Source organism: Tripterygium wilfordii, chromosome 23, assembly GCF_013401445.1.
Source record: "Tripterygium wilfordii isolate XIE 37 chromosome 23, ASM1340144v1, whole genome shotgun sequence".
Lineage (NCBI taxonomy): Eukaryota > Viridiplantae > Streptophyta > Magnoliopsida > Celastrales > Celastraceae > Tripterygium > Tripterygium wilfordii.
Genome location: NC_052254.1, coordinates 1,459,316 through 1,472,265, shown reverse-complemented (window position 1 = coordinate 1,472,265; position 12,950 = coordinate 1,459,316). Strand labels below are relative to the sequence as shown.

The following is a 12,950-nucleotide window of genomic DNA, read 5'->3' as shown; positions in this document are numbered from 1 at the left end:
TCTTTGGCTCTCTAGACTTTTTTCATCATTTTATCTAACACCGACTCGCTGTCGATGTCACTATTTGCAGCGAGTCTATGTCACTATTTGCTCTGCACTCTTTACATATATGTGTGGCGTTCGCTCCATCCCTTTGCCCGCGTCCGCCATTATCTTTGACCAAGAGAAATAACTTATTTCTCCAAACTTCTATCAATTAGGCATCTTCATTTGGATCTCTATGATTGGAGATTGAGATTGCCACTTCTCTATCAACCTGGTCTCATAATTCTATTGTTCTTCTTTTTGGTAGATTACTGATCTGATTAGAAACGATTAGTCTAATAGGAGAGCATACTAACATACTTTCTTATCATCATGCCAACACCATCATTTGCCAATGCCAAGCGAAGTTATTGATCTAGCAAATAAGAAACACTTGGGTAATGAAAACTTCTATTCATAATGAGGGTAATACACTAATACTTAACATTCATGGGGGAGAGGCCAGACTATTGTTGTGGACTGACACAGGCCTATTGGGCCAGAGGCAAAACTCATTTAGATGGACGTTAGACAATTCAAGGTCGAATGTAGACTGGCCCAACAAAGTTGAAACAGTTGTTTAGCCCAAGCTAATGTGAATTTCAGAATCGGCTCCCATGGGCGGACCCAGCCTCATGAGTACATGGGCCAGATTATATAGGAGGCGAAAAAATCATTTGCGGGGGCTGTCCCTAAAAATTTTTTTTGTTATTTATTAATTATGTCTTCAAAGGTATAAAAAAATATTATAAGACAAAAATAACTAATAATTGAAAATTCATCTATAAATGTCGTCAATAGTTTTTTATATTCTGAATGTGAATTATCAAGTCTTTTTATTGGTTATTAGTTATGGGCCTTTAAAGAATAAATGATTGCTAATCACTAATGAGCCAAGTAATAGTATACCATATGAAGACACACCAGTAGGCTGTAGTAGTAGATGACAGAATTAGTATATAGACTATCTAAGTAGGACAACTGACCGTTGTGATAAATGCATCTATTCAGACTAATAGTAGGGCCTGAGTTACTTGGGCTGAGTAACTAAATGATACTTGGGCATGATTGTTGAGTGATTTGTTTGTGGGCCTAGATTACTTCTATTACCAAGACCTTTAAAATTAATGTAATAATGGAAAAAGTATGCTTGAAGCCCATGTACTTTGTTTTGGCTCTTTCAAACCCTCATACTTGAAAAAATGGGCAACGTTAGCCCCTTAGCTCACTTTCCATCCACAAATGCTGATGTGGCCCTTATTATTTGACATGACATGCAATTTTCAAAAAAAAAATGCTGATGTGACTTAAACAAAACAAGATATCTCTCCATTAGGGCTTTCATCCTTAGATTTCATATGTAGCCGCATAAAGAGAACTCAAACTCTCTATCTCAAACCTTCGATTTTACAGATGATATGTCGTGAACTCGAAGTCTCCATCGGGAACTCCAACTCCAACTCTTCATTGCGAACTCCAGGTGAGAACTCATTCTTCATTTTGATCTTTCGTTGTGGTTGCGATCAGGATTCTTGTTGGATGTGTGATTTGGATTTCGATATGGGTATTAGGCTAGGGTTTCCTTTTTCGATTTGGATTTGGATTTGGGTCTTTTATTCTAGGAATTAGTTTGGGTTTATGAGAATCTATAGTATTATGGGAATCAATTTGGGTTTGGGTTTGGGTTTGGGTTTGGGTTTGGGTTTGGGTTTTTGGATTCTTGATTAGGGTTCTTCAGTATTATAGAAGTTTTCTTCAGTACCATGTTAGACTTATGATTTCAGTATGTTTTGGACGTATATTTTGTGGATTCAGGACTTATTAAGTATGGTTTGGATTATGTTTTATGGAATGTAACACAATTGGATTATGGTTTATGGAATTCATGCATGGATTGTGTTTTATGGAATTTAATAGGTTTGGATCATGGTTTATGAAATTTAAGGATTCATTATGGATTTTGGATTTTCGGGGCTCAATTGACCCATTTGTGTAACTTTTAGGGGCTTATTTGATCCATTATTCAAAATACAAGGGCTCCCCAAATCAATGAAAAAAAACTTAGAAACAGTTAAATAGAATGTTAAATAATTGGAGAAAAATATTTAATATTAAATAATGACACGTGGCATCTTATTACTGGCCATGTCAGAATTTTAAAAATAAAAAAAATTACACATAGGTAGTTAAACGAACATGTGGTCAGTGTTATAACGAAATTCATCTTAAGGGGCTCAATTAGCCCAATATTTCAAGTAGGAGGGCTTGAAAGAGCCCAAATAAAGTATAGGGACTCAAACGACCCGTTTCGTAAAGTACAAGAACTTCAAGCATACTTTTCCTTATAATAATTTACAAAACTAAGTCTATCTTATTGGGCTTTTTAAATTTTTTATGAGTACTCTAATATATGTGAAATATGTCATCAGAGTGAGGTCAAAGTCTATTTTCTATAAGTATGTATATGATTTTTTTAATGGGGTCACTTGACCCCATACCATTGGCCTTGGGTCCTGTCCCTGTCGGCCCCACAATCTTTGAAACTATTTTTCCAGGGCATTGACCTCTCTCTTTAGAATTAAAAGGATACCTTTGTTAATAATTATCAATTTATCTAGTCTCTAACCTCTTCACATTAATCTTCATCCACTTAGTGACAACTTATAGCAAACATGTTGCAAGACTTTAACTCAAAAGAAATATACAAAGTATTAGAGCTTTATTTTGACAAAAAAAAAAAACTTTTATGCACAAATAAAAAGAAAAGGTTACATTATTAACTTTGAAACAACATCATCGATAAGGACGGTGACAAGGACGGTGACAGATGTATGAATTTCTTTTCCTGATCTAGAGTAATGGCAGACGTGGACGAAGGGATGGAACGAAGGCTAAATATATATGCAGAGAGTGCGGAGCAGATGGTGATATAGACGGCGAGTCGATGATGGATAAAGGGATGAAAAAAGGCCAGTGAGGTGATGGATAAAGGATGAAAATGGGATGAAAAAAGGCCAGTGAGATGATGGATAAAGGGATGAAAAGGGTCAGTGAGCTAGAGAATAAATGGATGATACCATAAACAGTACGGAAACTCTTCTCAGAATTCCGTTATTCTTCTTTTTGGTAGATTACTGATCTGATGAGGTCTCAATTTGAAAGTTTGATTTGTAGTGACCATTATCAATGTCCCTACAAAAAGTTTCTTCTACAAAAAATGAATAAATGAAGAGAAAAAAAATAGACATTGAATTGTCAAATGTAAAAAGAACACATTGGATGCATACATATGTTGAGACTCAAAGTATATATATTTATATTGTAGGCATACATATAGAAAGAAAGAGAAAATAAAACAACGGCAGCCCATAGAATGAATAAAACCGCCTCAGCAAATGGAATTTGTGCACTAATAAGTAATTGTATTATGCCTAAAAAAAGAGAAAAACGACGTTGCACATAAGAGGAATAAAACCATATCTACACAGAAAGGAAAGAGTAAAATCACGTCACGCATAGGATAAATAAAACTGCATCCGCCCACAGAATTTCTGTCATTTTATTTTCAACTTTCCATTTTGATAATAAAATATAGTCATAATCTCATTTATTCAATGCACGATAGCAGGCGATCCCAATATTAATAACTTCCTTGTATATTCATCTACAGTATTTGTGTAGTAAATTACCACAACAGGGCTTATCAAAAAAAAAAAAATTTACCACAACAGGTGCTGACATCCTTTCCATTTTTTAAAACAAAGTATTAAAAGCAAATTAAGAAATGAAAAACCCAATGAGGTTTTTTTTTCCCCTTGTTATTTGGCCCCATCCATTGTTATTTGGATTTGAATTCTCCTAAATTACAATGATGATTTGGGCTACTGGAGGGTCGTTGCAAGATTTCTTCTGATACGGCCCATGATAATTGGCAGGCCCAGTTTATACTTTATATTAGTTTATAACGTCCAAGTCCACACAGCCTACAGTCATAACTATATATGATGCGAGCCCAGGAAGCAGTTAGATGAGCCCAATCCATAAGGCTGTGGATTGGGCACAAAACAGATCAACAAAAGCAGCAGGCCAGCAGCCGAAGTCGCTTAGTCGCTTAGACTATGCGTGACTGCTCAGGCCTGGCCTTAATATGGGATGCCTGCCTAGTGGGCTTTATAGAATGCATAAAAGCCCAAGCCCATAAATCTCCACCTCGGACTCCGGAGTTCAGAGGGATTTTCCGAACACCCACTTTTATTTGAAAGAGCAAATGGTTGATCAGTCAGTGAACCACTGTATTACGCGTACAAGCAAGCAACTACCCAGTGAATTGTCTCACTCTCTCTCGATCTAGCTTTCAAGTTTCAAGTGATTTCATCGCTACAAAGAAATCGACACTTGTTACCTCGATTTCATCGAAGCCCCCACAAAAACAACCATTTTTTTCCTGCTGATAATAACAAAGCTTCCCTCCTCTCCATCTCCACATTGGCATCCCCGCCTCGCGAAAGTAACTATCTCTCTCTCCCCTCCTCCTCTCTCTTTCTATGCATATGTATCTCTTGGCATGAGAAGTGTTTTTTTTCTTGCGGGTTTTTCTGGTTTGTGGTCAATTTTGAGGTTTCTGTGAAATGTGAATGGGTTTTGTGTTTGGCTCCTAGATTTGATAATATATGTTTGTTTTACTTGATTTGTCGTGTATCTCCCATATTTCTGATAGATATTGGGATTTGGATGGGTAGTTTTTTTTGTTTAATTTATGATATTTTTTAAACATAATTTAGATGTTTAGTTTGTTATGTCCTTCCTTTTTTCATGTTTAAGTTAATTCTGTGTAGGCTAAGGCTTAGGAAATTAGGAGAAAGGTATGATCTTAATGTGAGCGACAATTCTTCCTTTTTCTTGAGTTTAATTTAATGAACATATTGGATTTTTTTTTATTGTTCTTAGAGTTGGTTTGTTGTTCTTTACAAAATGAAGTAAAACCTGGTAACAACTGTCAGACGATGCAAAAAGAATATGTATATTGTTCTTTCTTTCTTTCTTTTTTTTTGTTTGTAAAAAATAACTCGAAGAATAATTCTTATAGCGACCAAGACAAAGTATTCTATCGAGTCCATTTTAAAGAGGTTTTGGTTTATTGAACACTAATTCATGAGCAACTGATATTTTGTGTAACTGACAGTATCGCTTGCTAGCAATTCATAATTTGCAGTTTTTGTGGAATTCAGACTTTTAATGTAATTTGGTCTTTTGTGAATTTACAGAAATAGTATACACAAGAGTAGTAACTTGGCAATTGGCATGTTCTGCAGGTCTCTATTTTCTTCTGCTAGATTTAATTTATTGAAAATGGCGGCAACAAGTGCCTCTGGCCTGCAAATGGTTGCAGCTAGGCCTTGCATTTCATCCTCTTACGGGGTTTCCAGGGAGAGTGCTGCTACTTTGGGTGTGAATTCTAAGGGGCCATCATGGGCAAATAAGCTTACGAGTGCTTCTCATATATCATCTATACAACCTTTTCGACAGAGTTTTAGATCATGTTCTATTAAGTTCAGTAAGTTTGTCACAAAGGCAAAGTCTGCATCCACTCAGAACAAGCCGGCCTCTGGGCTTCCAATTGATCTGAGATGTCTCTTGCATAACTCCCCGACTCATTTCTGTTTCTTTTTTTTTTTATTCTCTCTGATTTGTATGTCAGTAGTCCTAGGATGGTGTTTCTAAGTTCTTGCCACACAGTACGACTGATGCAGCACCCGTAGGTGGAGCTATTCCACTAAAATGGAAGGAACACAAGTAACAGCAAATACACTAAATCACACCATAGACATGTCACCAAGGACTAATACCAGATACATCAATGGTTCAGTACAAGGAATCACAAACTAATCTCCAGCAAAGATATACAAGTCTATAGATACTAATACCTCTAAAATCAAAAGATGGAGATACGAAATCAAGATGAAGATAGAATTACAAACCAATGGGGCAAAACACCAAGCTTTGATTGAGCAATCGTGTAAGAGGGAGAGAACCCAAACTACAAAGAAACTAAGAAAATCTAAACTTTTATCCCAAATTATCGAATCTGCCTCTCCCGTAAGCCACTGCCATCCTTGTAAGGAGGATATTACTAACTTCATGGGCCTGGGCCTTGAGAATTAACCAAATCAAGTTGCAACCTATTTTCATTCCCAAATGGGATTGCTAAACAAAAGCCCACTGCATCAACTACTTTAATTCCATGACATATGCTCTAGCTCTTTTAAGTAAGTAGGCTTGCTGTATATAGGTAAGAGGGCATTTATTGCTGGTGTTGCTGATGATAATGGATATGGTTGGGCGATAGCCAAATCGCTGGCTGCTCCAGGAGCTGAAATTCTTGTGGGAACATAGGTGCCTGTGCGTAAATGAACCTTCGTGTTTGCTGGCTATATTTTTCAGTACCGTGAAACAAATTTCAAGTTATTGATTTGGAAGATTGTTGTGTAGGCTTTAGAGTTTAAACATTTTTGAAAGTAGCTTGCGGCGAGGGAAGTTGAAACAGGTGGTTTAGCCCAAGCTAATCTGAATTTCAGAATCGGCCCACAATCTTTGACACTCTTTTTACTTTCCTAGGCATTGACCTCTTTCTCTTTAGAATTAAAAGGATTCCTTTATTAATAATTATCAGCTTATCTAGTCTCCTACATCTTCACATTAATCTTCTTCCACTTAGTGACAACTTATAGCAAATATGTTGCAATACTATTAACTCAAAAGAAATATACGAAGTGTTAGAGCTTTATTATGACAAAAAAAACACTTTTATGCACAAATAAAAAGAAAAAGTTACATTATTCAATATCATCAATAACGGCAGAGGCAGATGTATGAACTTCTTTTCCTGATCCAGAATAATGGCGAACATGGACGAAGCGATGGAACGAAGGCCAAATATATATGCAGAGAGTGCGGAGCAGATTGTGATATAGACGGCGAGCCGGTGATGGAACAAGGGATGAAAAAAGGCCAGTGAAGTGATGGATAAAGGGGTAAAAAAGGCCAGTGAGCCAAATAATATATGGATAATACCTTAAACAAATGGAAAACTCTTCTCAGAGTTCCATTGTTATTCTTTTTGGTAGATTACTGATCTGATGAGGTCTTAATTTGAAAGTTTGATTTGTAGTGACCATTATCAATGTCCCTACAAAAAGTTTCTTCTACTAAAAATGAATAAATGAAGAGAAAAAAAAATAGACATTGAATCGTCAAATGTACAAAGAACACATTGGATGCAGACATATGTTGAGACTCAAGGTATATATATTTATATTGTAGGCATACATAAAGAAAGAGAGAGAAAATAAAACCACGGCAACCCATAGAATGAGTAAAACCGCCTCTGCAAATGGAAGTTGTGCACTCCTAGTAATTATATTATGCCTAAAAATGAGTAAAACCACGTCGCCATAAGAGGAATAAAACCATATCAGCAAAGAAAGGAAAGAGAAAAAACATCTGCCCACAAAATTTGTGTCATTTATTTTCAATTTTCCTTTTTTTAACGGGGAGGGGAATTAATGACTCGGCTGTTTCAACGTTATATTTTGATAATAAAGTATAATCATAATCTCATTTTTTCAATACATGATAGCTGACGATCCCAATCTTAATAATCCTTGTATATTCATGTACAATATTCGTGTAGTAAATTACCATAATAGTGCTCGATAAATCACATCATTTCCATTTTTTAAAACAAAGTACCAAAGCAAATTAAGAAATGAAAAATCGAATGAGGGTTTTTTCCCCTTGTTATTTGCCCCATCCATTGTTATTTGGATTTGAATTCTCCTAAATTACAACGGTGATTTGGGCTACTGGAGGGTCGTTGCAAGATTTATTCTGGTACGGTCCATGATAACTGGCAGGCCCAGTTTATTCTTTATAACGTCCAAGTCCACACAGCCCAAGGAGTACAGTACACAACTACATATGATGCAGCCTAGGAAGCAGTTAGATGGGCTCAATCCATAGGGCTGTGGATTGGGCCCAAAACAGAATCAACAAAAGGAGCAGCCGAAAGCGGAAAGCCGCTTAGATTATGCGTGACTGCTCAGGCCTGGCCTTAATATGGGATGCCTGCCTAGTTGCTTCATGTTTGATCGAATGCATAAAAGCCCAAGCCCATAAACCCTCCACTTCGGACTTCGGAGTTCAGAGGGATTGTCCGAACACCCACTTTTATTTGAAAGAGCAAATGACTGATTAGTCGGTGAACCACTGTATTACGCGTACAAGCAAGCAACTTCCCAGTGAATTGTCTCACTCTCTCTCGATCTAGCTTTCAAGTTTCAAGTTTCAAGTTTCAAGTTTCAAGTGGTTTCATCGCTACAAAGAAATCGACACTTGTTACCTCGATTTCATCGAAGCCCCCACAAAAACAACCATTTTTTTTTCCTGCTGATAATAACAAAGCTTCCCTCCTCTTTATCTCTCTTGCTACCCTCCTCTCCATCTCCACATTGGCATCCCCCGCCTCGCGAAAGTAACTATATCTCTCTCTCCTCCTCCTCTCTCTTTCTATGCATATGTATCTCTTGGCATGAGAATTGTTTTTTTCTTGCGGGTTTTTCTGGTTTGTGGTTAATTTTGAGGTTTCTGTGAAATGTGAATGGGTTTTGTGTTTGGCTCCTAGATTTGATCATATATGTTTGTTTTACTTGATTTGTGGTGTATCTCCCATATTTCTGATAGATATTGGGATTTGGATGGGTAGTTTTTTTTGTTTAATTTATGATATTTTTTAAACATAATTTAGATGTTTCGTTTGTTATTTCCTTCCTTTTTTCATGTTTAAGTTAATTCTGTGTGGGCTAAGGCTTAGGGAAAGTAGGAGAAAAGTATGATCTTAATGTGAGCCACAATTCTTCCTTTTTCTTGAGTTTAATTTAATGAACATATTGGATTTTTTTTTTATTGTTCTTAGAGTTGGTTTGTTGTTCTTTACAAATTGAAGTAAAACCTGGTAACAACTGTCAGACGATGCAAAAAAAATGTATATTGTTTCTTTTTTGTAAAAAATTTCTTGAAGAATAATTTTTATGGCGGCCAAGACAAAGTATTTTATCGATTCCATTTTAAAGAGGTTTTGGTTTATGAGCAACTGATATTTTGTGTAACTGACAATATTGCTTGCTAGAAATTAATAATTTGCAGTTTTTGTGAAATTCAGACTTTTAATCTAATTTGGTCTATTGAGGATTTCCAGAAATAGTATCCACAAGAGTAGTAACGTGGCATGTTCTGCAGGTTTCTATTTTCTTCCGCTAGATTTAATTTATTGAAAATGGCTGCAATTTCTGCCTCTGGCCTGCAAATGGCAGCAGCTAGGCCTTGCATTTCATCCTCTCACAGAGTTTCCAAGGAGAGTGCTGCTTTTTTGGGTGTGAATTCTAAGGGGCTATCATGGTCTGAGAAGCTTACGAGTGCTTCTCATATATCATCTGTACAACCTTTTCAACGGAGTTTTAGATCATGTTCTATTAAGTTCAATAAGTTTGTCACGAAGGCAATGTCTGAATCCACTGAGAACAAGGCGGCCTCTGGGCTTCCAATCGATCTGAGAGGTCTCTTGCATTGCATAACTCCCTGACTCATTTCTCTTTTTCTATTTTTATTCTCTCTGATTTGTATGTTAGTAGTCCTAGGATGGTGTTTCTAAGTTCTTGCCACACAGTACTACTTTAATTCCATGACGTATGCTGTACCTCTTTTAAGTAAGTAGGCTTGCTGTATGTAGGTAAGAGAGCATTTATTGCTGGTGTTGCTGATGATAATGGATATGGTTGGGCGATAGCCAAATCCCTTGCTGCTGCAGGAGCTGAAATTCTCTTGGGAACATGGGTGCCTGTGCGTAAATGAACCTTCATGTTTACTGGCAATATTACATTTCCTTTTCTATGAAGATTTTCAGTACCGTGAAACAAATTTCAAGTTACTGATTTGGAATATTATTGTGTAGGCTCTAAACATTTTTGAAAGTAGCTTGCGGCGAGGGAAGTTTGACGAATCACGCGTGTAGGTTTCTAGAGCTGGTTTACATCATCTAGAATGAGTAATTCCATAAGCAATGACCTTAACTCGTGAGACTTTCTTGTTTCAGGTTGCCTGATGGTTCTTTGATGGAGATCACCAAAGTATATCCTCTAGATGCCGTGTATGACTGCCCTGAGGATGTGCCTGAAGATGTAATGGAGAATGCTTTAGTTTTTATGACAATATATGGAAATTTGTGTGATGTGTCCTCAAACAACATGTTTCAATTTCACTTTCTTTTGCAGGTGAAAGCAAATAAGCGCTATGCTGGATCCACTAAATGGACTGTGCAGGTTTTTGCCTATACATTTAAGCTATGCTGTATAAGTAATTGTGAATTCTATGTAATTTATTAGCATTGCACTTAACTGAGTGTGTGATCCCATCTGTAATTTGTCTCTAAATCTATTTATAGCTTTCGTAGTTCACAATTTTGCATCTTTGCATTCCTGCCTTAAGTTAATTATTTATATCTTCATCATCCAAACCTTTATCCCGGACATTTTTGGGGTCAGGAAGTTAATTAATTAGAAGAAAATAAAATTGATTAGCCGCTGACATTAGGAGTTGTTTTTTTTAATCACTTTTAAATTTCTTGTATTTAGCTTTATATTTTTTTAAAACTGGACTGAGTTCATGAGTTCATCACATTATTCATGATGTGCCCACTGTGATTTCATTTAATAGGTCTTTACTTGTCTACCTTTTGACTGCATTTGTCAAACTGGTCATTCTCTCTAAATGCTTTGTAAATGTTTTGCAGGAAGTTGCCGAATTTGTGAAACAGGACTTTGGCAGCATTGACATCCTTGTCCATTCACTTGCCAATGGACCAGAGGTATAGATACATGATTATGAAATTCCTATGACTTATTTAATTTTGTACTTTAAAACGAACTGCCTTTTACATAGGTGACAAAACCTCTATTGGAGACATCCAGGAAAGGATATCTTGCTGCTATATCAGCATCTAGTTACTCCTATGTTTCCTTACTCAAGCATTTTGCTCCAATAATGAACCCAGGCATGCGTTTATGATATAGTTCTTCAATTCTATATTTTCCATCTGTGCCTTCCAAATTATATCTGATTAAAGCCTTTGTCATGGATTTAAATTGAGTTTTCGTGAAACAGGTGGTTCTTCAATATCACTTACATACATTGCTTCTGAGAGGATTATACCCGGGTATGTTTGCCTTGTCTTGTTTGTTCTATTCAGCATTGTGGTTTTTCATGGCGGTTGGTTTTGACAAATTATGTCCTGAGCAGATATGGAGGAGGAATGAGCTCTGCAAAAGCTGCACTTGAGAGTGACACACTAGTGAGTTTTCATTTCTCGCATCTCATGGCTATGCTCGCCCCGATTAATACTTTTTCTTTACTATTTTTTTCTTTATATTTGTTCCGTTGTGATTGTGGAGTTTTTTTACTTGTGGGTTGATTCAGGTGCTTGCTTTTGAGGCGGGAAGGAAACACAGGATCAGAGTGAACACTATATCAGCTGGTACCTTCTAGCCTTTATTCTTGTATTAAATTATTATTGTTTATCATATGTGCCCCAAGAGTTGTCTTTCATGCCTTTATTCAAAAAAGAATTCCTTCCAAATTGATGAGGCGATCCATTAATTTGTCCTACTTGTCTCTGAAATCTATCTAGAAAGTCACTCCTTCCAAAATATGTGACATTTTATGATTTCCTTGTTTGGACCATACGCTGCTGATTTTCCATATGAAATATTGTGGAATGCCCCTTATTATCTTTTTTGAAGAATGACACTTGATTGGGGGCAGTAACTTGTTTACTTCTCAGATGTTGCCACACGCTATGTGTCTTACCACTTGCCACATTTATTTGTGTCACTGTTTCAATTTCTTTGAACAATTCCTTAGTTGACTTTCTGATGCCACGCATGGAAGTGTGGATTATTGTCATTATTTCTCTTGCTAGTAGACTGTTTTTATTCTTCTTTCATTATGTCGTCTGTTCATTCGTTCGCTTGTTCATTCTTCATTCTTATTGTTTTTTCCTTTTAACTAAGAAGGATTTGACTGGTTGTACTTGGCTGGGGCATTTGGTAGCATTCCAATAGAATTAAGGTTTAGGGTTTAGGGTCGAATTTCTATAGGAACACTCTAGAACCCTTCCTCTCCAACACTCGCGAACACCCTTCGAAGCATAAGTTGAAATGTTGAGTATCACCTTAGACATTTTCATTACCTTGCTCTATTTTCTGTGTGCAGGGCCACTAGGAAGCCGTGCTGCAAAAGCAATTGGATTTATTGATATGATGATTGACTATTCATCTGCAAATGCACCCCTGCAAAAAGAGTTATCTGCAGGTGATCTGCCTTGATTTCCATATTTTTCTTTTCTATTTTTGACATATTCACTCCATCTCTTATCTTCTTCATAAGTCAAAGTTGCTTACTGTAAAAACTGATGGAACAGATGAGGTGGGAAACGCAGCTGCCTTCTTGGCTTCACCCTTGGCCTCTGCCATTACCGGTGGTGTTATATATGTTGACAATGGTCTGAATGCAATGGGTGTTGGAGTCGACAGTCCAATATTCAAAGACCTAGACATTCCAACGGACAAGCACTAAGGATAACCAGCATTAGATTTGTAGCAAACAGAAATCACATACATTTCTTCCTCCTCTCATTCACATATCAAAAGGATGTTTTGGCTGAGTGGCTCTATTTTGTCATGGAGTTCCTTTTTTTTTTTCTTCGGGAAAGGATCGTAGCAGCTTGTGAAGGTTCTCTTATGAAACTGTTTCAACAATGTAGAAGTTTCCATCTTGTGCTCAATTTTATTGGCAAAAAATAACTGCTTTTTAGATGT

General features: G+C 36.7%; 1 protein-coding gene across 2 annotated transcripts; it reads left to right on the top strand.

The window, feature by feature from the left end:
- Positions 1-4,512: 4,512 nt before the first annotated feature.
- Positions 4,513-12,947, top strand: LOC119992612 (enoyl-[acyl-carrier-protein] reductase [NADH], chloroplastic-like). Of its 2 annotated transcripts, none has more exons than XM_038839395.1 (13): positions 4,513-4,531; positions 9,319-9,635; positions 9,809-9,918; positions 10,031-10,086; positions 10,172-10,256; positions 10,350-10,397; positions 10,868-10,942; positions 11,017-11,128; positions 11,239-11,290; positions 11,374-11,425; positions 11,551-11,608; positions 12,346-12,444; positions 12,554-12,947. In XM_038839395.1, the coding sequence occupies exons 2-13, from the start codon at positions 9,356-9,358 to the stop codon at positions 12,706-12,708; spliced, it is 1,182 nt and encodes a 393-aa protein (XP_038695323.1). In that variant the 5' UTR covers positions 4,513-4,531; positions 9,319-9,355; the 3' UTR covers positions 12,709-12,947. The 2 variants fall into 2 exon arrangements, with proteins under 2 accessions (XP_038695323.1, XP_038695324.1); XM_038839396.1 differs by lacking the exon at positions 4,513-4,531 and adding an exon at positions 8,360-8,554.
- Positions 12,948-12,950: the final 3 nt, after the last annotated feature.